Source organism: Camelus ferus, chromosome 33, assembly GCF_009834535.1.
Source record: "Camelus ferus isolate YT-003-E chromosome 33, BCGSAC_Cfer_1.0, whole genome shotgun sequence".
Taxonomy (NCBI): Eukaryota; Metazoa; Chordata; class Mammalia; order Artiodactyla; family Camelidae; genus Camelus; species Camelus ferus.
In genome coordinates, this window is record NC_045728.1 from 3,360,692 (window position 1) to 3,385,608 (window position 24,917).

A 24,917-nucleotide genomic window follows, 5' to 3' on the forward strand; every position below is an offset into this window, starting at 1 on the left:
ACCGCAACTCATGGCTGCCTCTCTCGCTCCATCGTCTTTGGAGACGGCCAGCACTCCGGCTATGGAGCGTGTATCCACTTCTACTTCACCCTGAGCACCCAACCCCACACCCCATGGCCTTTCTCTCATCTTCTGAAACAGCCTACACTCTATGCAGTATGTATCTCTCTAAATAAATCGATCTTTACTCAAAAAAAAAAAAAACTGAAATGCATAACAGACCTGCAGAATAAGATACCATAAACACAAAAGTCCTTTAACTACTTAAGGACTAAATAAATCATAAAGAGTTGCTAGATACAGAATTAAAGGCAGACACAGATATTTTCATTTTCACTCTTCATACAATTTCCCCTTCATGTTCAGAGCAAGAAGTTATGTTGAGCTCCTTACTTCACATCAGTCATTTACACTGAGTCTAGATAATCCCTCATTCCAAATCTGAGGACTCCAAGTTAATGCTGCCTTACTGTAATTCAGAGGCCAGTAAACTGTTTCTGCAAAGGGTCAGATACTAAATATATTTTAGGTGCACTTAACTCCACCCTTATAGCACAAGAAGAGCCAATGTGTAAATGAATGGCTGCAGCCGCCTTCCAGTAAAACTTTATTTATGGAATGTGAATTTCATACCATCTTCAAGCATTGTGAAATTCTACTGTTCTTTCTCATTTCTCCAATCATTTTAAAAATGAGGGGAGAATCCTTAGCTTGTGGACTATACAAAAACAGGCAGCGTGCAAGATTTAGCCACTGGCCATAGCTTGCCAGCGCCTGTTGTAATTATGTATTTTGGGAAAGAACATGGTACCGTACGAAATCCACACTGGCAGACACCCCTCTGGGATTTTCACTGGCTGGCTGCTGCATCTGTTTTGTGCTGTTTTCACCTGCTATTCTCTGGAAGGCTCTCACAACAAAACGGGACCCTGTCTCAGTCCCAGAATCAAGGGCATGAGGTTAAAGCAGAGCTAAGGAAAGCCTGGCACCTTCAGGATGCACTGTGAGTGGCAGGCACCCCCGGAGTTACCAGCAAAGCGCATCCACCCCCGGAGAAGGGGGAATCCTGGAGGGCAGAGCAGGGGCAGCCACACAGGCTCAGCCCAAAGTCCAGAGGTCACTACCCAACCTCTCTTGCAAAGGAACTTCCAAAGAGCCGTCTTTGGGGGCATTTCATTCTATTTAAAAACAACAACTTCCAGACCCTTTCCAGCCGAGACCAGGGGGACCCAAGGACGTTCAAGACTTGCCCTGGTCTGGCTGTCCCCCACCTGCAGCCACCAATACACATGTGGGAGGAAGGGGGATTGGGTACAACCGCTCCCTCCCACTCTGCTCAGATGATTACGGAGGAGAAAGAAGGAAAGCATCCAGGACCTGACGGCTTTTTCCTATTGAAAATCAGGAGTTTTACTTGGAGAGATGAGGAATAGGGGGCTTTAAGCTTTAAGAAGCAAAGACCAATGATCAAAAATGTTACAAGAGGCCTGAAGCAAATGGGATTACTCACTGCCTTCCCGGGTCAGACTCCCCCAGGGCTATTACACCACTGTGCTGGGATGAAGTGTTTTGCTCATTTTTGGAAAAGGATTGAAGAGGCCATTCTTTCCATTCCCCTGCCTCCAGAAGTGTTTCCCTGAAACATCCGACACTCCAGTTATCCCTATCTTGTAAATTATCCAGGAAAGAAGATCCGGCAGCATGCTGGGATAGAACGCTCACCCTTCCCTTCATCAAAGTCAAAGCCTTCTGTGTTTCTGAGAAAGCAGAGAGAGGGGACGCTGTGGAGGGAGCTGGCAGGACTCGGCCTGGGTTCTGCAGTTGTAAAGCTACTTGTGCGTCTGGGAGGGGCTTTTCTTTGGGGGCCACAGGCCCTAAGAGTCTCACACTCACGCTGAACCTCCACAGACAGTGACGGAGCGAGGCGGGCCAGAAGGAAGCAGGCGCACCCCGACTGTCAGCACTGCCTCCCACGCAGGCAGAGAACTGGGATAGGTGATCCAGTAAAGGACTAAGGGCCCGGATCCCCAGGACCGTACTGCACTGACAGCCCAGAGCCTATCCTTAGAGAACAGGACCCGCAGTCCCGCCCAGACCTGCAGCATTAGGGCTGGGGTGCGACCCAGTGCTGCGTTTTGTGGTCCTGACAGAGGACTGGAGACCATGCCATTCCCCTCTCCAGGTTTCAGCCCCATCTCATCCCAGGAGGAGGTGATGTCGTAGGACAGAACAAATCAACTCTCACACGTTGGTACCCACAGCCGTGGGCAGTGCAGTGAGGGGGGCTCCCCACCTTTCCTGAGGTCCCCCAGGTGGCTAAGCAGTACTCCAGTTGAGTTTTCAGGGACAGACATGCAGCTCCTGGAGCCCTGCTGCCCTCCCAGTGAAGCACTTACTTGCCCCTGAGGTGGTTCCACTTGGCTGCTACCTCCCCTCTGATAATTTGCCACTGCCTAGGGATCAGTCCCCAGCCCCCAGCCAGGCAGTAACACAGTCCTTGATTGCATTAACCAGGTGGCATTTCGCCAGGTCTCCAGCTTGGGGTGAAAAAGTGGTTTTCAGCAAAGAGCCTGATGTTAGTATAACCTTTCCCATCTCCCTCTTTTGCTTTACAATGAAAAGCTCTGGAACCTTCCCCAGAGACCTCTCTTCTGCACTGTCGGATCCTCGAAGTGACACTGTGGCTGGGGCCAGTGCAGGAGCCTTTTGAAGGATGTGTGCTGGGCACTTGGTCTCAGAGGAGGGAACGTCCCAGAGGAGGGGTCTCCCCAAGGACGCTGCAAGGGCCTGTCCAGCACTGCAGGAGTTAATGTGAGACCGTGTAAAGGGAAGGGGGCAAAGCTGGAGTTGACATTTAAAGGGGATGCGGGGGAGGGGGGGGAGCGAGTCCCGCTGACTCCTGATTGGTTTTACATTTCATCCAAAATTTTTTTCTCTCCTCTCTCGCTCCCTCTTTTAAGTTTCTCTCTCCGATCCCAGGGGAGGGGAAACGGGAATAGTGAGAGATCAGAAATAAACCTCTTATGTCAAAGCCGGGAAGGAAGTATAAATACGAAGGGCTCGGCAGCCCGCTCGGTGCTTCCCGGGGTGGGGAGGAGGCGGGGGCGGAGGACGCGCACGCGGACCAGCCGCCAGCTGCTCGGGCTCAGCTGGAGCAGCGGCAGCGCCGGCCAGAGGGGCCGCCCGGGGACCGCCGCCGCTAGGCGCCCACCGGCCACGCGCCCGGCCCCGCTCTCGCTCTCCTTCCCCCGGGGACGGCTGCCGGGCCGCCCGCACCTGCCCGCGCCGGGCCCGCTTCCTCCTTCTCCCGCGCCGCGGCCGCAGCCCCCATGCCCCGCGCCGCCCCCCGGTGGCCGCCGCTCCTGCTGCTGCTGCCGCTGCTCCTGCTGCCGCCGCCGCCGCCGCCGCTCGCCCGCGGCGCCCCGGCCCGGCCCGGCGGCGGGGGGCCGGCCTCGGCGCTGGTGGTGCCCACGCAGCTGCCGAGCGGAGCGGGCGAGCTCGCGCTCCACCTGTCCGCCTTCGGCCAGGGCTTCGTGCTGCGCCTGGCGCCCGACGCCAGCTTTCTGGCGCCCGAGTTCAAGATCGAGCGCCTCGGGGGCTCCGGCGGGGCGGCCGGGGGCGAGCGGGAGCTGCGCGGCTGCTTCTTCTCCGGCACGGTGAACGGGGAGCCCGAGTCGCTGGCGGCCTTCAGCCTGTGCCGCGGGCTGAGCGGCTCCTTCCTGCTGGACGGCGAGGAGTTCACCATCCAGCCGCAGGGCGCGGGGGACTCCCTGCACCAGCCGCACCGCCTGCAGCGCTGGGGGCCCGGGCGCGCCGCCGCCGAAGCCCAGCCCCTGCCCGGAGCGCCCGAGTGGGAGGTGGAGAAGGGAGAGGGGCAGAGGCAGGAGAGTGGAGCCCACGCGCATGAGGAGGACGAGGACGAGGAGAGCAAAGAAGAGGAGGCAGAAGGCGCCAGTGAGCTGCCACCGACACTGGGCGCCACGAGTAGGACCAAGCGGTTTGTATCTGAGGCTCGCTTCGTGGAAACGCTGCTGGTGGCCGATGCGTCCATGGCTCGGTTCTACGGAGCCGACCTGCAGGTAGGACTCGCCTTGCCTGGAGGCCCCAGTCACCTCCCAGAGTCTCCAGAGTCTTCCCTTTCCAGTCCCTCTGAGAAAACCCTTCCCGTTCCTCACCCCAAAGAAGGTTCTCTCCTTTCCGAGAGAGCGCAGCAGTCAAGTCACTCTTTTCTTAACCTCTGACACCTGGGCTACCAACTGCTCCTCCCAGCCTGTCCCTCCCAGTTTAGAGCGGAGGTCCTGGGCTTCTTCCCCTCACCCCAACTACCACATCCCGAACTGAAAGTGGGTTAAAGCACCCCCCGCCCCAGACACCTGCCTCTCCCAGTGGAGATGATAAGTGAACATTTTGGAGGAACATCCACGCAACCCCCATTTCTCAGCCATCTACTGTCTCCAGACCTGAGAGGCTCCCAAGGAAAGGCAGCTGGGATGGAAAGATTCCCTGTGCCTGCAGAACTGAGGCTGCCATAAGTAAAAGACATTGTTTGCAGGGAGTTGAACCTGGAAAGGGGCTGCCCAACTTCTGTGCGCCCAGCTGGTTCTGATCAGGGGCACAGACACCTTGCCAACCTGGCGTTCAGCCCTGGCAGAACTTGGCAGTGCCAGCATCAGCACAAGAAGGGAGGGGAACAGAATTTCTGCCTGGGGGCTCAGCCCGGGAAACTGAAGCTTCAGTGGAAAAGGGAGGGAGAAGGGGGTGGGGATGTGAACTCTTCTGGTTAATGTTCCTGCTGGAGCCAGAACTATCCTTGGTCCACCCCAGCTGCTCTGCCCAGACACTGCTCTCTACTGAGCTGGGGCAGGAAAACGGAGTCCAGGGGACAGCTCCTGTGGCCAGGCTGTTTCCAACTAGTTTCAAAGGTGGTGAGGACTCAGCAGGAGGTGTATGTGTCATCCTACCCCAGCACCACCTCCAAGGGCCAGGTGAAGCCAGGCCGTTCCAGGAGAGGCTGCACTTTCTCTTTCCCTGGGAAACGCAGAACCAGAGATAGACCAGGTGGAAATGAACTGACCTGCCCAGAGGTCACAGTTCCTGGAAACAGGCACCTTGGCCACTGCTGCAGCTCAGTGGATGCCTTTTTGGTGATGGCAATCTTGGCTGGGACTCTGTTCTAGGCTCAGCCTGTGCCCAGCTGCTGGGGGCACCGGGTGCTTCAGCATCACCTGTGCAGAGTAGTCTAGACGAGGTGCGGTCGGCCCTCCTGTTTCTTAGTCTGCAGTCACTGGGAAATGCATCTTAGCTGGAAGGATGGGAAGAGCTCGAGGTGAACGGTCCATGTGGCTGCTTCCCTGGCTGCTGCCGGGCTGGTTAAAGCCCAGGCGGGTTCCACCGCACACTGCCCTGATGCTCGCTTCTCCCACAGCAGTGGGAGGGCAGCTTTGCGCCATTGGTGCGGTCTGCCCCATGGACTGCGGGTTTGAGCTGATTGAGTATCTGGTTCCCTGCCCATCATGTGAGCAGAAGGAGGCACCAGCCATCTTCTCTGCAACTTTTCCCCAAACAAGTCCTCCAGAGGGTGGAAGGTGGGGCTTCTCCAATCTCAGGGGAGGGTGGCCACGCCCAACTACCGGGGGCTCCACCAGAAAGGACTTTCACTGATTCACTGCAAACCCAGAGCTGACATGCTGAGCCCCTCCCACGCACGTACTCGTCTCTGACATCTACCTAAGAATCAGGAGGTAGGAAAGCCAATGCGAACACAGAGAAGCAGCAGAGAAAGGCACTGCTTTCCAGTCTTCAGAGCCAAACGTCCTCCTTGAGGTCCTTCCTAGCGTCTCACTCTCTCAGCTCACCACCCAGACACTTAAGACACCACATACTTGCCTTAAGCACGCACAAGCAGCTCCTGACGTCAGAGCCATGTGAAAGCAGGCGTGCTTGGTGCCGGGTCCAGGGCTGCCAGCCGCAAAGCAGTGGGCTGGGCTGGGTCCTGCCCCAGCCTGGCTGCACCAGACAAGTTGGCTTTCTTTTTGCAGAGCCCAGGAACACTTCCACCCTCGTGGGACTCCTGGCTGGATGACCAAGCACATGCTTGTCCCATCTGCTCCCCCTGCACAGACACAGACTCACCTCTGCACCAGCCAACCCCTGAGGGTCAGGAGAGGGAGTCAGAACAGGCATTAGGCCCCTGTGAAGGCTGAGGTCCTCTCCCGGGGGGTGGTGTAGGTGGGACAGCCCTGCCACCTCCCCCTTGGTCTTATTACGTCATTGCCTGTATCCTGCCATCACCACACTGGGAGGGGGCAGGGGCTGAGGCACAGCTGTTTTTATGACTGCCCACTGGCCTCTCTGCTCTGATGGCTCACCAGCTTTGGTGATGCCACAGAATAGACTCGAACTTCTCAGCTCAGTCCCCTGGACTCCCTGAATGGGCCCATGAGCTCAGCCAAGACAGGAGTGGACATCGAGTCTGGGTTCGCCAAGACTTTGCCTGCCCAGACCCACCTCCCAAAACAGAATCCAATTCTTTACAAGTAAGTCTGCAAGGAGTCTCCGGGAGACTTCGTTCACACAAATGGAAAGTGCTTTGGGGTGTCTCAGCAACCGGGGATGTGTGATGAGGACGAAGAAAGCCTTTCCTCCTCACCTGCGAAGCCAGGCACCTGGACTAGGTAGTTGATTCTCATCTGAGCATTGATGAGGCTGCTTCACGATGCGTCTTCTGGGAAGTTCAGCGCCGTGTGGGGAAGCCACCCTAGGTGTGTGTTCCATCTGCAGAGCGGTTCACACACATCACCTCGGTGAGGACCTGTGAGGGGGCAGAGGAAGGAAGTGCAGGTCACAGGCGACGTGGGACTCCCTCCAGGCCGCACAGCTGGAGGTCTCCTGAGCCCGAGTGCAGTGCTGGTTTGCCGGCAGCACCGGAGGGGGGGGGGTGCTGGGACTCTGCAGACCCCTGACACTCGTCCATGTTGTAGGAATAGGTCATTGAACCCGGCAGCCCAAAGAAGACGTCCAACCACAGTGGGAGGGAGGCCCAATCCTGAAAAGAAACTGCCTTCGAGGCTGAGAGAAAGAATTAGCTGCGTGCAAGGCTGGTCTCGCCGCTAAGCTAAGCGACAAGGAAGTTTTCCAGACTTCGTACACTTGAGTTCACTTAATCCCTTGACAGAAGGGGCCCTGCCTCCCACCTTCTTATCTGGTTTCAGAGTTAAGGGGCTCAGACAAAGGGGGCTTTCTGAAAGGAGAGACCACCTCGGAAGAGACCATTAACTCTGTCTGCATCCGGCCGCTGCTAACTGTTCCCTGGAGGAAACTGGAGCAGGAAAGGGGGGAGTGGGGCTGAGCAGTGCCCCACACTCGGTCTGGAAGGCTGTCCTGCCAGGGCATCAGCTGCAAGCTTCAGAACTCCGCTTAGCAGGGAGGGTCCAAGGAGCGGCACTCATTGTCCCCAGAGAAGACCAGGGGAGTCCCAAGATTCAGGCCACCAGCAGGTTGTTTCAGGGAAGGGCTAAGTCCCAGCCATTTCATCTCCCCCTTACGCTTGCCCTCTGGGGAGAACGTCTCCCACAAGCCCCAGTATGGAAGTGACCACATGGCCCAGCTCGCCCAGCACAGCCCCGGTCTAGGCCTGTTCTGGAGTAACTGTTGATAGACATTGTCAGGGCAGCCTTGCTTGCTTGCTTGCACGCCTTGGGTTTGTCTGGCTCTACTGAGGCTTTCCTTGCAGCGGCAAAGCTGGGTGGCATTCAGTGCCACGATGAAGAGCAGAGACTTTGAACAACTACCAGTTTCTGTAACCTTGGTTTCTTCAGCAGCCTAACAGTTACACTGACGTCCTGGCATTGCCTGGAGGAGACAGGGAAACATGGAAAGTGCCCTACCCGGGACTGGCACATGGCAGACGCTCAACAAAGCGTAGCTACGCTGGAGTTGCCTCGGGTGACGCAGTTGTCAGAGCAGGAGGACAGGGTGGTGACACGCCATCACGGCCGGCCAGTGATGCCCACGGCCTGCCCTTCAGCTCGCTCAGCCCAGACTGTGAGCTGGACTCCCTGCACTTCTGGCAAGGGTGTGCTCTGGAGAGGCGGCCCTGCTGCTGGGAGGATGAGGAGGGATGAAGGACATCTGTGCAGGACCGTCTCTCCTCTCCATCTCTCCTTTCCTCTTCCTTGGCTTCTCCCCCACCCTCCCCTCCTCCCCAGCACAGAGCCAAGCCTTCCAGAAGGGGAAGCTGCTGAGGTGGCAGGGCTTCCAGGTCACCACTCCTCCTCTCCCTGCTGCTCCCAGACACGCTGCGAGGAAAGCGAGGAAAGTGCTGGGCTCACAGCGGGAAGAGCAGATGAGCAGAGCGTCAGGGAAGACGTTCTGGGCAGGAGCTGCTGGGAGCACGTCTGGCCCAGGCCCAGCCTCCCTCGGACTCCTACCAGGGCTGGCCGGGCTGTGCACGAGCTGCGGGCGAAGAATCACCTTGTTTGCATGTCAGAGAATCAGAGCGCTATGTCCCGGCCTAGCTGGTGGGCATTTTTTCTCTCCTTCAGGTCCTGGGGGCACCAATGGAGAAGGAGGCTCCCTGAAAAGTGCCCACCTTTCCCTCACAAGAACCAAGGGCAAAAGGTCCTCAGGTCATCCCAGAGCAGGGTTGTGACGACCCAACCAGGCTGGCCATGGGCTCTGATCCTCCCGACGCCGTGGCCATGGGAGGTCTTCTGCTGTGCAGGGGCCCCCTCCCTGGCAGCCAGTAGCCCGCACTGGGGTGGCGCTCAGAGCTGTACATAGACACCGGTGGTGGAGCGAGCCAGCTGACCTTCTCCTTGACCAGCCGGCTCCTGGACCTGCTCTCTCTGGGACTGGAAGTCTGGCCGGCCCTTCTGGCCCAGGAGCTGGGCCAAGAAGCGGGGGCTCATGGACTCACAGCCTCCCACCTGTCCAGGCGCAGGTCCTTCCCCCAGGGAACTCCTGCCACTGCTCCTCAGAGGAGCTGCCGCAGGGATGGTGGGGCTCCAGTCCCCGGAAACTCAGTGAGACAGGAGGGGAGGGGACTTTCAGAGAAACACGGGGCCACACATCCTGGAAGCCCTCTTGCAATGGAAACTATCTCCTGAAAAAGTAGCCAGAACCACCTCCGACTGTCCTCCCATCCACTTACTGCCTCGAAGGGAAACGGCTCTCACGCTGGCTCAGCCCGACAGTCACTCCGTGTCTGGAGAAGATGCTATGAGCTCCCTGAGCTCAAAGGAGGAGCCTCCGAGAACCTCGGTGCTGGGAAGCACCCCCATGCTGTCCTTCATGACGCAGTTCGCACTGTGTGCCTTCGGTTTTCACTGGGGACGCGCCCACTGCATGGTCTCTGCTCAGTCTGAGCGGGCGGCTTGGGAACTGGGCCCTTCTTAAACCTCAGGTCTTCACTTCCGTAGGCCGCGCCTTCAGGGCCCACTGCTGAGAGGCTGGCGTCTCTGGTCGTCGCACCTTCTTTGTAAGACATCTCCCCGCTCTGAGATTGTGACGTCGGGACTCAAAGGGAAGGCGTCTTGCGAGGAGAGCTGCAGGCGGTCTTAGATGTTCCAGGGGCTGGGCCCTGGCCCTTCCTAGGGCAGGAGACCGGGAGACTCCTTGAGCCCCAGAAGCAGTGGAGACCTGGAGAAGCAGCCCCAGCAGGCTGCCACTCCTCAGCCCTCACCTCTCATTGCATAATGACGTGATTGCTTGTTTCCCTCAGGAATCCAACTCCAGGAGCCAGTGCCAAGTTTCAGCTTTGCTGATAAGATGTTTACATCAGCCTAAACATAGCCTGAGTGCTTGACGTGCTAAGTAACCTGCCAACCCATTTGCAGGGCTTACAAAATATCTGGCTCGTTGCCTGCGAGGCGGACAGACAGATCCCATTCACAAATAATGGGATTCGTCTGGAACGCCCTCACATGGCCTCAGCCCACGGAATGTCCCTCTCTAGCCTTTCACCCTCCTTTCCCCTCCTTCCACTCCCACCATCCATCGCAGGAGGTGGTGCCCTAGGGAACAGGGAGCAGGGTGGTGAGTGGCAGCTCCGCTGGCCACACTCCTGGTGGGAGGCGTGCGTGCCTCTGCCCCCTTTATCTCCTGCTCTGCAAAACCATCCAAGAAGACTCACTTCTAGAGGTCCCCGAGGCAGGAGAGGGAGCCCCAGTCTGGCCTCTCCCGAAGCCTTGGAGCAGCTGGCAGCCCAGCGATGGGACAGAGACCGAGCACTGATGTGGACTCCTTCAGCTGGGCTTGGTGGGACTGGAAGCAGTGAGAGCCTGAGCGCCTGGGTCCCCCTGGGCCCACCCAGTTCTCTCACGTCCCCAGCAGAGGGAAATAGACCCTTTGGGGCTGTCCAGGCAGAAGCCGACGGGCCAAGCATAAGTTCATGAGAAGAGCATAGACCTTGGAGACAGACGCGCCTGGGCTGGCCTCCTGGCTTTGAGAGCTGAGCGACCTTAGACGAGTCATTTACCATGTGTGAACCTCCACTTCCCCGCTCATGAAATGGGGATCACAGTCCCTGCTTCCCAGAGTTACTATGAGCAATTGACAAGATGTCATAGGTGCGTTCTGTGACTGGGATGGAGGAGCTGTGGTTAGGAGCGACAGAGCAAAGTGGTTCCCACCCTGAAGGGTAGGGGTTACCCCAACAGGCATTGGGGAAAGGCTCGTCTGGATTCTAAGAGAGAACTTCTACCAACCTCGAATGCTCAGATAACTGCTTCTGTGCAGAGAGCGGAGTGGGGACGGGGGGCTGGCAGGGAGACAGCTGGTGTCAGCGCTAAGGCTGAATAACCAGTGCAGCCCAGTAGAACTTTGTGTGATGATGGAAATAAAGATGCCGCCCGCTTGGCCCGGGACAGTAGCCACGAGCCATAGACGCTTGTGACACCCTGGAAATGTGGCCGGTGTGGCAGAGGAGCTATGGTTTTATTTCCTTGAGTTTTAACAGGTTTAGATGTCCGTGGCCACATGTGGCTGGTCAGGATGTTAAATGCACAAGCTGTGGTGTGGAGCCAGGCGTTCTGGGCTCACACGCTGGCTGGACACTCATTAGCTCTGGAACTGTGGACCAGCTACTGGGCCACAAATTTCTTATATGTACGATGAAGGGCAATAATGCCGGGGCCTCAGGGGTTTGTGGGTCTTCGAGGTGCTCTATACCAATGCCCTGCCCAGCCCCGCCCGCGGGCGGCTGCGTTGCTCCGGGTGATGGCGGGGCTGGCCATGGCTGAGCGACCTCCCTTTCACTCTCCACTCCCCCTGCCGGCAGAATCACATCCTGACACTGATGTCGGTGGCAGCCCGCGTCTACAAGCACCCCAGCATCAGGAACTCCATCAACCTGATGGTGGTGAAAGTGCTGATAGTGGAAGACGAGTACTGGGGCCCGATGGTGTCCGACAACGGGGGGCTCACGCTGCGGAACTTCTGCAGCTGGCAGCAGCATTTCAACCAGCCCAGCGACCGGCACCCGGAACACTTCGACACGGCCATCCTGCTCACCAGACTGGTCCGCGGGCCTCGGGAAACCGGGGAGGGAGGGAGGGGAGGAGGGAGGGAGGCTGGTGCGGGCCAGAGGGAGGGCTGTGGGCTGCCCAGATGGGGGGAACCGGCTCCCTGCTGGCCCTGGCTGGACACCAGGAGCCTGGTGTGTGGATGAGGAGGAGGAGGTCATGAGGACAAGTGTGAAGTATTTGCAAGGGAAGGAGAGGAATCTCGTGAGGGCTCTTTTCCAGAACTTTGTGACCAGCTGTCTGCTGAGCTCATAACAAGGAAATGGGCTCAAACTGCACAGTGAGAGGCGAGTTGGAACTGGAGGGGGGGTCCATTTGTAACGGTAGTTCAACCCAGAGGCGAGTACTGTGGTTTTAGCCCCACTTTTCAGCTGGGGAAACCAAGGCACTGAGCAGCCACCCAGGGGCAGCACCTGCTGTCAAGCCCTGGCCGGCCTGCTGTGGGGTCTGCCCTTCACCACTCACCAGCTCTCCTGCCTGCCCTGGCAAGCTTCTCCGAGCCCCAGGAAGCCGGAGGACATGCTGACATAGAAAGAGAAGTGGCCTTTCTGAAGAAATAGGGATTTGGCTTAAAACATTTCCTTCAACTCGGGGTGGGCAGGAGTAGGGAGAGTTTCTGTCCTGTGTCCGTCCTCACGTCTCGCTCTGTCCTCCGGGCAGAACTTCTGTGGGATGAGGGGCATGTGTGACACCCTGGGGGTGGCTGACATCGGCACCATCTGTGACCCCAGCAAGAGCTGCTCTGTGATCAAGGACGAGGGACTGCAGGCAGCCTACACTCTGGCCCACGAGCTAGGTAAGATTCACCCGCCAATGCCCACACGTGCTGGGCTGGGTCGAGGGACCTGCCCTCCCAAGTCCAGCCAGCCCAGCTTCCGGGGGCTTGGCCAGCCCCCTCCTCATTCCACAGAGCGAGGGTGCAGAGCAGCCGTGTGCTGTCTCCCGTCAGCCCTGCCCCGAGCACAAGGCCAGCATATTAACACAGTGTCCGGGGCCAGCATCAGAGGTCACTGGGGAAATGCCAAAACACAGAACGCATGCTCAGGTAGAGCCGAGAGGCTGCGCCCAAGCTAAGCAGTTGAGGATTCTGGAAGGTCATTTGTAAGTGCCATGTTAGCGAGTGAATCATCGAGGCGAATGCGAATCAGGACAGGTTGAGGCAAAAAATGAAGGGATCTCGGTGTTCCTCGTACCCTGAGGAAGCTCCCTGGGAGAGAAGGGCCCAGAGCAAGGCCTGGAACAGCCTCCGAGCGCCCTCAGGCGGGGCTCCCACGAGGAGCGGGCGGGAGGGCGCAGAGCGGCGGCGGCGGCCAGACCGTGAGTTCCGTCCTCCCAGGGCACGTGCTCAGCATGCCCCACGACGACTCCAACCCCTGCGTGCGGCTCTTCGGGCCCCTGGGCAAGCACCACATGATGACGCCCCTCTTCGTCCACCTGAACAAGACGCTGCCCTGGTCCCCCTGCAGCGCCATGTACCTCACGGAGCTCCTGGACAGTGGGCACGGTAGGTCCCCAGGCTCTCTCCCCGCCTCTCCCCGCCTCTCCCGGGCCAGCGGCTGGCAGCTGAGATCTGCCCAGCCAGCCTCCCGACACGGCCACTGGCCGAGCCCCTTCACAGAGCATCGCAGACGTTGAGGGCTGGAGAGACTCGGGATGTGTCCTTCAGCCACCCTCCGCGGCCACGGGGATCACATCCCTGCCACAAGGCATGCGCTTTCTTGGCCCAGCTTCCAGCAGCCTGAGTTCCGGGCCAGCTTAGATTATTCCCCAGAGCAGGTGGAAGTAGTCTGACAAGGTCTGTCTGGAGGAGGGGGCTTCCGGCAGAGCTCGAAAGAATGGAAGAGTGTGGTGCAGAGGACAGAAGGGGACGTTCTGACTAGCGCAACAGACCACAGGATACCAGGGAAACGGCAGGGAGGCGGGATAGGCCCTGTGAGCGCCAGGACTGGGGAGAGATGCCTGGTGAAGACGACTTGACTTGAGCAAAATGGTGAAAGCAGGACTGATTCTTGATTCTTGATACAAAAGTAATTGACTATCCAAACATTAGAACTCTGGCTTCATTCTCACGCCATGATTTTTAAGAGCCCGTTTACATCCCCATTTATACTATGAGGTAGAATAGTGCTACAGTTAGCCAGTATTCCCTAGGTAAACAATGAAGGCATATAAGATGTTCTGGATAACAAAAGACACTCAATCTTTAAAAACAAAACTTGCTACTGATGGTCAAAAACTGGATGAGCTTTAGATAGATGATTGAGCATTGACAGTTCTTAGATCAAGGTCCAGGAAGCCCTGAATGTGATGTGGGAGGAGGGGACCCGCCCCTTACTCTTGTTCCTCTGCTTCCTCCAACCCTCAGGAGACTGTCTTCTGGATGCCCCCACGTCGGCCCTGACCCTCCCGACAGACCTCCCAGGCCGCAGGGCCCTCTATAACCTGGACGAGCAGTGCAGGCAGATCTTTGGGCTGGGCTTCCGCCATTGCCCCAACACCTCCCCACAGGACATCTGTGCCCAGCTCTGGTGCCACGTGTTCGGCACCGAGTTCCTCTGCCACACGAAGAACGGCAGCCTGCCCTGGGCTGACGGGACGCCCTGCGGGCCCGGGCGCCTCTGCTGGGATGGCAGCTGTCTGCCCGCCGAGGAAGTGGAGAAACCCAAGGTGAGGGCGGCCACTCGGGGGTGGGGGAGAGGGCAGGAGGGAGGGCCGCTTCCAAGGAGGAAACCACACTTGAAAGCCATGGACTGAGAGACTCCGGGCCAGGTGCAACTAAGACTTCTAAGTAAAATTGCTCATCTTTGACAAACAAAGCAAAGCATATTTATCCAAACTCGAGAGGAGCTACTCGAAGCTGTACTCAGAGCGGACGGATGACACCGGAAGTGCTCCTGGCACTTGGGGAGCAGCTGTGGGGTTGCTTGAAGCCTGTGGAGGCTGGTGATGGGGTGAGACACCCCAACAAGAGACCAGTTGTGGAGACCCGTATGAATTCTATGATAAACAGCAGACGAGGAGTGTCCGTCAAGGACTGAGGGGAAAGTGGCCCTCTCCTGCCCGTGTCCAAGTTGAATTCACAACCAGAGGTCAGGAGAATGAGAGTAGCTATGGAGACTCCTCACTCACAGAGGAGGGAAGGAGGAATCAGAATCACCTCTGAGCAGGCAGAGAACACTTGGCCCAGGACAGAGTAAACTTGCAAGGAGAAGCAAAGGCAACGCCAGTGAGAGTTTGTAAATGATTTGCGTCTTTGCCCTGCTCTTAATACTTCCAAACTGTGAGGCTGATCACATTTCTCTTGCTGTGAGTCACTGAGCCATCTCTGAAACAGCACCCGCTGGTCCTGGCCCAGCTGTGAATCACCAGGGTGGCCTGAGCGCTCACCCTCCGGAGGGCCGTCCCTAGTGGCACATCCTTTGCACTGAGGCCCAGGAGCCCGCGCGGCCAGGTAAAGCACAAGCCCCTTCCGAGCCTAAGCCAGGACGTGACTCCCAGCCCTCCATCCCGACACTCAGCTGCTCTTCCAGGTGCCAGCCCTGTCCTGCAGCAGGTGCTTCACACGCTGCTGAGGGGGGAGGCTGGGAGGGGGCCCTGCTAATGCTCCCCAGCACCAGAGCCAAGCTCAACACAGGGAAAGGTGGACATAAAATGATCATGGGATGATGTTTATCACCTACTTTTAAGGGGAAAAGATAGATCATAAAATACTATATATATATATATATGACAGAATCATATCTGTGTAAAATAGAACCATGGCATCTTTATGATTAGAGAGCACAAAGGTACAAAAGGATGTTGATAAAAATCATGTCAGTGGGTTCATCTGGGTAGTGGTACTTTAAAAAAAAATTTTTTTTAACAGAGGTACTGGGGACTGAACCTAGGACCTCATGCATGCTAAGCATGCACTCTACTACTGAGCTATACTACTGAGCTATACCCACCCCACTTTTTTAAAAAAATTTCTTTGGGTAGTGGTATTTGTTAAAGTTCTCTGTATTTTTCATTTTTTATATGAGCACATATGACTTCTGTAACTTTTTAAAAAATATTTTCATGTTGAAAATTCCATGAACCCACCAAGGGCAACGCCTTGTTCTCAGGGTCAGTGGTAAAGCTGGAAGCATCTCTCTATTTCCAGGGCACCATCCTCCCACTGGAACTGGTAGCTGGTAGACTGATAGCAACACCTCCCAGCGATTATTCCTTTAGATCAGAACTTCTCAGCCTCAGCACTGGCGACATTAGGCTGCATACATCTTGGGTACGGGGGCTGTCTGGTTTGTGCTGGATGTTTAGCAGCACCCTCTCCTCTACCCATGCGAGGCCAGCAGCACACACCCTCCCCAGTTGTGACAACCACAGTGCCTCTAGACATTGCCAAGTGTCCCCGGAGGACAAAAGGCCCTGATGGAGAACCACTGCATTAGAGCCAGCCTTATTCCCATCGAAGTGTTTCATTCAACAACTACTATTGAGCACCTTGCAAAGGGCAAGGCACAGGGAGGGCAGGGGGTCAGCAGCGAGCAAGGCCAGGGCAGCCTCTGCGTCCACGAAGCTGCAAGCACGCAGGCCACGTGGTCATTGTGCAAATGATTTGGGCAGTTTACCGAACTCCGTGCACCAGGACGAGCATTAACTAGGTGAGGTCACACCAAGGCTGAGGCCTCCTCCCCTCTGCTCCAGACCTAGTGTGGCCTTGTGTGTTGCAGATTGTGGTGGACGGAGGCTGGGCCCCATGGGGACCCTGGGGAGAATGTTCAAGGACCTGCGGAGGAGGGGTGCAGTTTTCACACCGTGAGTGCAAGAACCCCGAGCCTCAGAATGGAGGGAGATACTGCCTGGGTCGGAGAACCAAGTACCAGTCATGCCGCACGGAGGAGTGCCCCCCCGACGGTAAGTGGCAGAGCAGCGGCTGCGGCCCCATAGCACAGCCCCAGAGGGGCGGGAGGTCTCCTGGGGCCGGCTTTCCCGGGATACAGGCATAAACAGGCTCTGCGAGGCACCGAGCTTGAGGGCAGCCCGTAGCGACCCAAGACAGCTCACCCTGTGCTGGGAGAGCCTGGCAAAGTCAAGGAGAGAAACCACCCTGTCTTCCCAGATGCAGAGATGGGGGATGTCTGTCCCAACCAGACTTGTTCTGTTGGGGTGGGGGAGGGCTTTGCAGAGGGGCTGGCCTAGGATAAAACTCCTCCTGGAAGCATCTGAGCCCTGTCTGTATGGAGAATGGAAGCGTTTTCCAAAGCAAGTGTCAGAGCCAAACCTCCAATGTCTTTCCAGCCAACATTCAGCCCACGGCGGAGGTAAGATTTCTGAATCTGATTCTAGTGTGCATTCTTTCTGAGAAGAGTTGCCCACCTTCCCCTGGAGCTGTGGCAGCTGCCTGACAGAACCTTCCTGGGAAGAAGCCCCCCCTCCCCGGGCACATTCCACCCCAGTGCCTGCTGGAAAGCACAGGCATTAACTCGGAGGCAGAGACCCGAAGGGAGGGGATCAGTGGCGGTCTCCCCACCACCCCTTCCACCTCCAGGAAGTGCTGGCAGGCAGCAACTGACAAGCAGCGCTTTCAGAGACTCACCCAAGCGCAGAGGCGCTGGCGCTGGGATGGTGCTAATGAGGGAATCTGGAGGCTCTGCAGTTTCGCAAGACAAAGAGGATCAGTAATGGCACGAGGCTCTAGAAACTTCGCGCTGAAATTGGGAGAGTCTGCCTGACATATGAGAGAAGTATTCATGGGGGGGTGGGGAGCGAGAGAACGAGAGAGAGAGAGAGAGAGAGAGAGAGAGAGAAAGGGGACGGGATGAATATAAAGTACGAGGCAGACACGGACAGTCAGCCATCTCGATCAATAAGTGTGTTTTTAGTGCCTATTGTGTGGCTAGAACTGTAACGGGTATTATAATGACATAAATAGCGTGTTCTTTGTTCTCAGGAACACGTGGATCTTGTTAGAGACCCAAACCCCTTTCACAAAGCAATTAAAGCTCAACCTGTGAGGCACAGACCCCAGACTTACAGGGCATCCAGAGCCAGGAGAAGCCTGGACTCGTCAGAAGCTTCTCGGGGAGTCGGGGCTGAGCAGGGGCTAGAGGACTGAGATGGTGCCGATTTGAGGGGAGGTTTGAGGGGCACTGATTCTCCCAGAGTCGGGCTGAGTGTAGCAGCATTTCCAGGCCAGCCAAAGGTGCGTGAAGGCTAAAATAGCATCTGGAGGCTCTCTACGCCCGCTGTCCCCTCAGGTCCCCTGGGAAGCTCTTCCACGCAGGCCCAGACCCCTCAGATGTCCTACCTCAGAATCTCAGGGGGAGGCCGTGGCCGTCTGTGATCTGAAGTCTCCACAGGTCAGGCAGATGTACAGCTGGGGTGAAGAAACTCAGTAGTGAGAGCAGGTTGAACTTCAGGACCGTGAAAAAGAAAAACCCAGGTCTTACTTCAGATGGATTGTTCTGGAGGCTGGGCACTAAGTCTTACATGAAACCACAAGGCCTGGGCCTGTGAGAGGGGGACTGGGGTGGTGAGAGTGGGATGGAGACATTTGAGATCACAGGTTGTCCTGATGGAGGGTAGGGCTTAGCCCCGGGTTAGAAAGAGTGATGCAGATGCTCCAATGTTCCATGATACTGGGGTGTCGGTCCCAGACTGGAATGCGGTAGTGTCACCAAATGAAGATCAAGCCAGCCCATGGAGGACCCATGTGGAGGTGGGCCTGGCTGAGCTGGAGGCAGCTACAGTACTACAAGTGGCGTCCCTGCAGACACCCAGAATTACAGCAAGTGGACCAGAACCGGATGTGTAGACCCGGCAGCTTTTGGACACACATCCACGTCACCAAGGATGTCACAACAGAGCACAATTCGAAGCCTACTGAGTTGTCCCCTGTCCCTGCCTGAGTTCATTCGTCTGTGAAGCAGAATGAAGCTCCTCCCATACAGGAAGGCTCTTTTCCCCAGAAGCCCAGCTGAGGCTGGCTGCTCCTCTCCTTGCCCCATGAGTAAGGGCCACACTAGGTGGGGCGAGGTCAGTGTTTAGGGAAGTTGGGCCCAGGTGACACTGGACCTGTGTCCTGGGGCTGGGTCAAGTCCAGGAGGAAGAAAAGTGCCCGGGACCCCGGCCCTTCTCCAGGGGGTCCTCCCGGCTTCAGCTCGGCGTGTTAACTCCATGCCTTCTCATGCTCTTTGTTAGGGAAGAGCTTCAGGGAACAGCAGTGTGAGAAGTACAACGCCTACAATTACACAGACATGGATGGGAACCTCCTGCAGTGGGTCCCCAAGTATGCGGGGGTGTCCCCCCAAGACCGCTGCAAGCTGTTCTGCCGGGCCCGGGGTCGGAGTGAGTTCAAAGTGTTCGAGGCCAAGGTGAGGTTCCCACTGGAACCCAGGTCCACAGGTGGGGAGGAAGGCCACCTGGCAGGAGCCCACAGGAGGGCTGCGTCGGTATCACCACACCCTCCCTGACCTCCCTCTCCCCTTCCCTTGCTGCAGGTGATCGACGGCACCCTGTGTGGGCCAGAGACCCTGGCCATCTGTGTCCGTGGCCAGTGTGTCAAGGCTGGCTGTGACCATGTACTGGGCTCGCCTAGGAAGCTGGACAGATGTGGGGTGTGCGGGGGCGAAGGCAACTCGTGCAGGAAGGTCTCCGGTTTCTTCAACCCCTCCAGGTGGGTCTCCCCAGGAGATCTGTCCCCAGCTGCAACAGCAGACTGGGCTCTGGAGTCATGGGGGCCTAAGTTGAATTGTAGCTGCTACTCCAGACCCGTGGAGTACTGAGCTTCAGTTTCTTTATAAAACACCAGCATCCTCTCCATCTCAGAGTCATCGTAAGGAGTCACGAGATGGGCAGAACACTTGGCTCAGGGTCTGGCCCACGGAGAGGGCGGCTCACAGGGCGGCCAGAGGCCACATGGGCAGGGATGTATCATCTCTGAGTCAATCAGCAATGGGGCTGCACTGAGTCTCCAAGATCTTTGCCAGAAAGCAGCAACTCCAGGCCTGTTTTGGGAAGGACCTTTCACCCCACACCAGGGGAGTCCTGTCCTTCCTGCAGGTGACTCTTAGGGAAGAGGGGGAGGCAGGGGGACCCTGGCAGCCTCAGGGCTTCATGAATCTGAGCACTCCAGATGCCTTTCCACACCTTAAAGCCACACGTTCATAAAGCCCCTGGTATTTATTTACAGGTTTTCACTTCTGTGGCCTTGGTTGATTCCTAAAAACAGTCTATCAAGGCCAAGACCCTTATCCCCCATTTACAGATGAAGAAACTAAGGCATAAAGACGTCATGTAACTCCTCTCAGGTCACAGCGATAGGTGATGTCAGCCAGAAGAGAACCTAGGTTTCTCCACTCCTGGGCTACTTTCCCCGCCCCTGCACACCACCCCCCCGGAAAGAGCGACTCCACTGGAGAGGGAGACCCCCCCAGAGAGGGAGGGCAGGGCTGCGTCAGGTCAGGCGGCCGCACTGCACTCCTTGCTGCCTCCCTCGCCTGCGTCCGGCTCAGGGAACAGCATCAGTCCACAGGAGACAACTCGGGAGTCTTTTCAAATTTAAACTCAACAGACACAGAAGAAAGCAGCATGGGGTGTGGGAGAGTCAGACACTGGGGCTCTTAGGCACGAGACACATGGGCCCCGGGGTGCTCTCACAGCTGCCCCAGACCAAGCGGCTGGCCCCAGCTGGGCGTGAGGCGGGAACAGCAGACAGCCAGTTACGGGCTTCCTCAGTCCTCTTCGCTTTCTTCCCAGCCTGTGAAACCCAAATGCTTTTACCCCAGGAGAGAAGAAGAACTAAGGTTTCTCCATCCAACATAAAGCCCTGGGCCTACAGCAAAGCTGAAACACTGTCCCCACCAGCACCCCAGCACCCCAAACACCCCAGCTCACGGGGCTAGGCACACCCAAGGCCGCCGTGTCACCCAGATCCCTGCTGAGAGCCATGTTAGCCAAACACCAGGGACTGATCAACTCTAAGAGCTGGAGCGAGGCGCCCATCTGGTCAGAGTCTGGAAAGGGCGGGTGGGGCAGATTTTTCCACATGGATTTCAGCTCTGGGATGAACGTGGCCAAGTGGAGTTTACATCAGTACCAGGAGCTGCATGTGTCCGCAGTCTTGTTTGGGCCAAGAGCCCAGGTTTGGCAGCAAGGACGCAGCCTTCACACCCCTCCAGGCTGCCTTCTCCTCTGAGCTATTGTCAAGATCCAGACTCCAAACATTTTACACAGAGCTGCCAGGCAAAACAAAAACCCTTGAAAATCCCAGCATGTAAAGCATTCCTGTTGGCCTCAGCCGCTAATTTATTTGGAGCTCTGGGGAGGCTGCTTCCTTATCTGCTCGTGGTTCTGGTCTGCCCACCCCAGTCACTGCGGGCTAACTTCCTGAGCACGGGGCTGGGGAGCTGCCGGTCCTAAGGGTGTCTTTCTGTTCCTCTCATAGATATGGCTACAATGACATCGTCACCATCCCCGCTGGTGCCACAAACATTGACGTGAAACAGTGGAGCCGCCCAGGGGTCCAGAACGACGGCAACTACCTGGCCTTGAAGACTGCCGACGGGCAGTACCTGCTCAACGGGAACCTGGCCATCTCCGCCATCGAACAGGACATCTTGGTGAAGGGGACCATCCTCAAGTACAGCGGTTCCATTGCCACCCTGGAGCGGCTGCAGAGCTTCCAGCCCCTGCCCGAGCCTCTGACCGTGCAGCTCCTGACAGTCCCCGGGGAGGTCTTTCCCCCCAGAGTCAAATACACCTTCTACGTCCCAAACGACGTGAACTTCAGCATCCAGAGCGGCAAGGAGAGGACAACCACCAATGTCATCCAGCCCCTGCTCAACGTGCAGTGGGTGCTGGGAGACTGGTCTGAGTGCTCCAGCAGCTGCGGAGCTGGCTGGCAGCGGCGGACCGTGGAGTGCCTGGACCCCAGCGGCCAGGCCTCTGCCACCTGCGACGAGGCTCTGAAGCCTGAGGATGCCAAGCCCTGCGGGAGCCAGCCGTGCTCCCCGTGACCCAGCGGGTGGGCCAGGCTTGTGCTCATGCACTCAGGGTGTGGGGTGCAGACCAGGGCCGTGCTACAGTGACCCCACCTCTGGAGGTGGCATGGCCTACCCAGGCCCCTCACTGCCACAGCCCCTCTGGTTGGGCTGGAGGGGAGAGGAGACAGACAACAGATGCTCAAGTCTACTATCTCGTGGATTGGACCTTGCTTGGGTTCAAATAGAGGGCAGAGGTTAAAAGGTAAAGAGTACACTTACGACCCAAACCAGAGGCGTGGTCAGCCTGTCTGCAAAGGACCAGCAAAGTTAAATGAAAACATTTTTTTCTACTTGGTTCCCCCAATAAATAATCTACCTCAGAGGGGAAAAAATTAGGTAAAGGAGAGCTGTGGGGTGGGGGTGGACCGTGAGTGTCCTCAGAAATGACCGGGACCCTCTTCATTATTAAACCCATCGCCTGGGGGGCCGCGAGCTGCAGGGCTGTGGAGAGCCGTGTTCTCGGGCTCCCACCTGCAGGGGTGGACCCATTTCAAGTATTTATGCAAATGTGTCTCTAAACTAAAGTGTGATCTTGTGCCAATGTAGTCATCTGATCTGGCTCAGTATTTCTTTGGAAAGGGCAGGGGACCCAGGGCCAAGGACAGAGGCTACAAACAGGTCAGCCCACCCTGAGCACACACAGGGAAGCTGGCACCTTGCCTGCGCCTCGGAGGCCTTCCCCCCAGTTCTGCTGAATCCAGCTCAGTCAGGCAATTCTCCTCTGCAAAATCTAAACCAGCGGTTCTCAAACTTTAGTGGGCAGTAGGGTCATCCAGAGGGCTGCCTGAAACACAGATGGCTGGGCCCCACCCCAAGAGTTTCGGATTCAGTGGATCAGGGGCCCGAGAACCCGTATTTCTAACAAGTTCCTAGGTGACACGGAAGCTGCTGGTTTGCAGACCACACTTTGAGAACCTCTGCTCTGGTGGAAACTTCTAACTTGAGGGTAACAGTGGTCCTGCGATGCCTCCGGGTTCCTTTTTCCTTCCACTCTGCATGTGTCCCCATCCTCACTTTACATACCGACCAGCCGGAGACACAAGATTCTCTTAGCATCTGAGGAATGCTGCACCTGTTTCTACGTAACATCATCCCAGTGACCTCAGCCCCTTGTCTCCGCGCCAGACTTCACCCCCATCTCACAGCTCCTTTGACCCAAGCAAACTGCAACTGTCCCAGTCAGCCCTTTGACACAGAATGGCCTTCCCCAGCAGCCACCTGAAACCTCCCCGAGCCACCAAAACCCTGTCTTCCCTCCGTATCACCTCAGCTCTTCCAAGCTCAGAGGAAGCCCCCGGCCCGTCCTCCATATGGTCTGGTGTAGAGGGAGCTTAGTCCTTGGTCCTGGTGGGTTAGAAGGAACAGATAACATCAGGAAATGACATTCTAGTGAAAAGAGGAAAGTATCTAAATTTGCATCTTCGCTTTTCCCATCAACTTTGACCGCCCCACCCCCCTCCCTCCGCTTAGCTTTCCCTCAAGACCCCTTCAAGCAGAAAGTGGCCTGGACAGACAGGATGCTACATGGAGCCCTTGTGTGATACAGAGAGGTGCCCGCTGGGAGGACTTGGGCCACTGGGGCACGAGCAGGGCAAACGGGCTTCCAGCCCTTCCCGTTCCCTCGGCTGGCGCGCAGTCTGCACAGTGGCCTGCTTTTCCCAGCCGGTTCGTCAGCAGCCGGGAGGCCAGGCTTACCGAAGCCTAAACAAGCACGCACACAGGCATGTCCTACACCAGACTCTTCCCTGCTGTGCGCCAGTTTTGTCGAGACTGATTGGTGTGTGTTTCTGCAACTCTTCGTCTCCTTCCTTTTCTTGTTCTCCCCCAAATAATCAAGGCCAAGTGTGCCCCCAGCAGTTGCTCACACCAGTCCAGCTGTGCCACCCCCACTGCCAGCATCTTCACCAGGCACACAGTCTGCCCTGGAGTTCAGCTGGCAGCAGAGCTGCTGATGTGCAAAGCAGAAAGGAATCCGGCTTGGCTCTTCCTTGCTGTGTGGGCCCGGCGAGGCTCACAGAATACATGCTTGTTTGTGTCTGGAAATCCAACAGCTGCAGCTCGGGGACGCAGAAAACAGATCCGTAGAGAGAGATCATGCTGTCATTTCCCCTGGCCAAGCACGACCACCCCTCCAGCCCAGAGAAGGGAAGGCTGCAGTTCCTCTGCTGGGAGTCCACATCTTCGAGCTCAGGTTCCCAACAGAAATTGCACTGGTGCCTCCTCGTGGAGGTCCCCAGGGCCCTGGCTCGGCAGGTAACTTGGTAATTCATCTGCGTCCTCCGAGCTCCAGCCAGAAATATTTCAAAGGTGGTACATTAGCATCAAAGTTCATTTCCAGCCTTCCATCCTTAAGATAAGCGAGTCCCTGTCTGGGGTTTATTCTCTGCCCTTCATTTCCCTGTAGCTGACTGGAGGACTTGCTGACTGACTAAAGTATGCCACGTTACTGTTCCCTGACCCCCTCTAGCCAACCACCCCTCTCTCCTGGGCACGTGTCCCCTGGGGGAGCCCGGCCTCTTGCTCTCTGATGATGCCCACCAGGCTTTAGGCCCTCGGTGTTTGGGCGTTGTAACCAAGCGGGCCTCTTCCTCCGGACCGTTCCTCCTTGCCCGCATCCAAACATGCAGTTCTTCTTGCTTTCCTCTGGTGGATCCCTCTTCACTTCCTCCAAACCTTCTCCCACCCTCCCACCGCCACCAAGGGATTAAAAAAAAAAAAAAAAAAGACAGGTACAATAGGAAGGGTCCTAAGAGTATGTTGGCTTTGCTTTGTCTTGATATATGCAACACGTGGTCCAGGCAAATGGAGAGAACGGCCTCGTCACGACTGCCTTCGCGGGTCTGGGAGCCGCAAGCGGGGCCGGGTGCCAGGCCTTCACACACGGCCCAAGACCTTCAGTGCCCAAGTCCCCCTGGTCGCTGGGAAAGAGGCTGCAGAGCACACAGCAACCTCTGCCCCACCAGCTGTGCCTCTCGGGCCTCCAAGCGCCCCTCCCCCGGGGGGAAGCGGGGGTCTCCCTGTGGCTGCTGGGGAATTGGGAGTGGTCCGTCTCTCAGGGTGGACAGAAATGCGGAATTTACCAGAGCGGATCAGACGTAGTGCTATCGTTGGATTTCCAGATTTCTCCGGCCACAGCCTCATCACTTCCTTTTGCCTCTAGGGTGAGTGGAACTTAATTACTGAATACACGGCCACAGTCAAACACAGGACAGGGTGAGCGCGGGGAAGGCTGCGCAGGCAGCACTGAGGCAAGGCTGAACCACCGTCCTGACGCCTGTCCTCTTCCACCCCGGCTCTGCGCTGTGCCGAGCGGAGAGACGTCTACCCCCGCAGCATCCCCCACCCCTGATTCCACCGTCCTTCA

The 24,917-nt window shown here is 57.1% G+C and overlaps 1 protein-coding gene across 1 annotated transcript; it reads left to right on the forward strand.

Moving 5' to 3' along the window:
* Positions 1–3,169: 3,169 nt before the first annotated feature.
* ADAMTS8 (ADAM metallopeptidase with thrombospondin type 1 motif 8) lies at positions 3,170–22,064 on the forward strand. Its single transcript, XM_032472529.1, has 9 exons — positions 3,170–4,079; positions 11,279–11,518; positions 12,183–12,318; positions 12,859–13,026; positions 13,888–14,189; positions 16,241–16,424; positions 18,711–18,883; positions 19,010–19,185; positions 20,956–22,064. The coding sequence occupies exons 1-9, from the start codon at positions 3,330–3,332 to the stop codon at positions 21,524–21,526; spliced, it is 2,700 nt and encodes an 899-aa protein (XP_032328420.1). The 5' UTR covers positions 3,170–3,329; the 3' UTR covers positions 21,527–22,064.
* Positions 22,065–24,917: the final 2,853 nt, after the last annotated feature.

Excerpts from the sequence above, each read along its gene's own strand:
- ADAMTS8 (XM_032472529.1), top strand. The coding sequence starts at position 3,330 with ATGCCCCGCGCCGCCCCCCGGTGGCCGCCGCTCCTGCTGCTGCTGCCG. Across the intron at positions 11,519-12,182 it reads CCATCCTGCTCACCAGACTG|AACTTCTGTGGGATGAGGGG; the intron begins GTCCGCGGGCCT and ends TCCTCCGGGCAG. Across the intron at positions 16,425-18,710 it reads GGAGGAGTGCCCCCCCGACG|GGAAGAGCTTCAGGGAACAG; the intron begins GTAAGTGGCAGA and ends GCTCTTTGTTAG.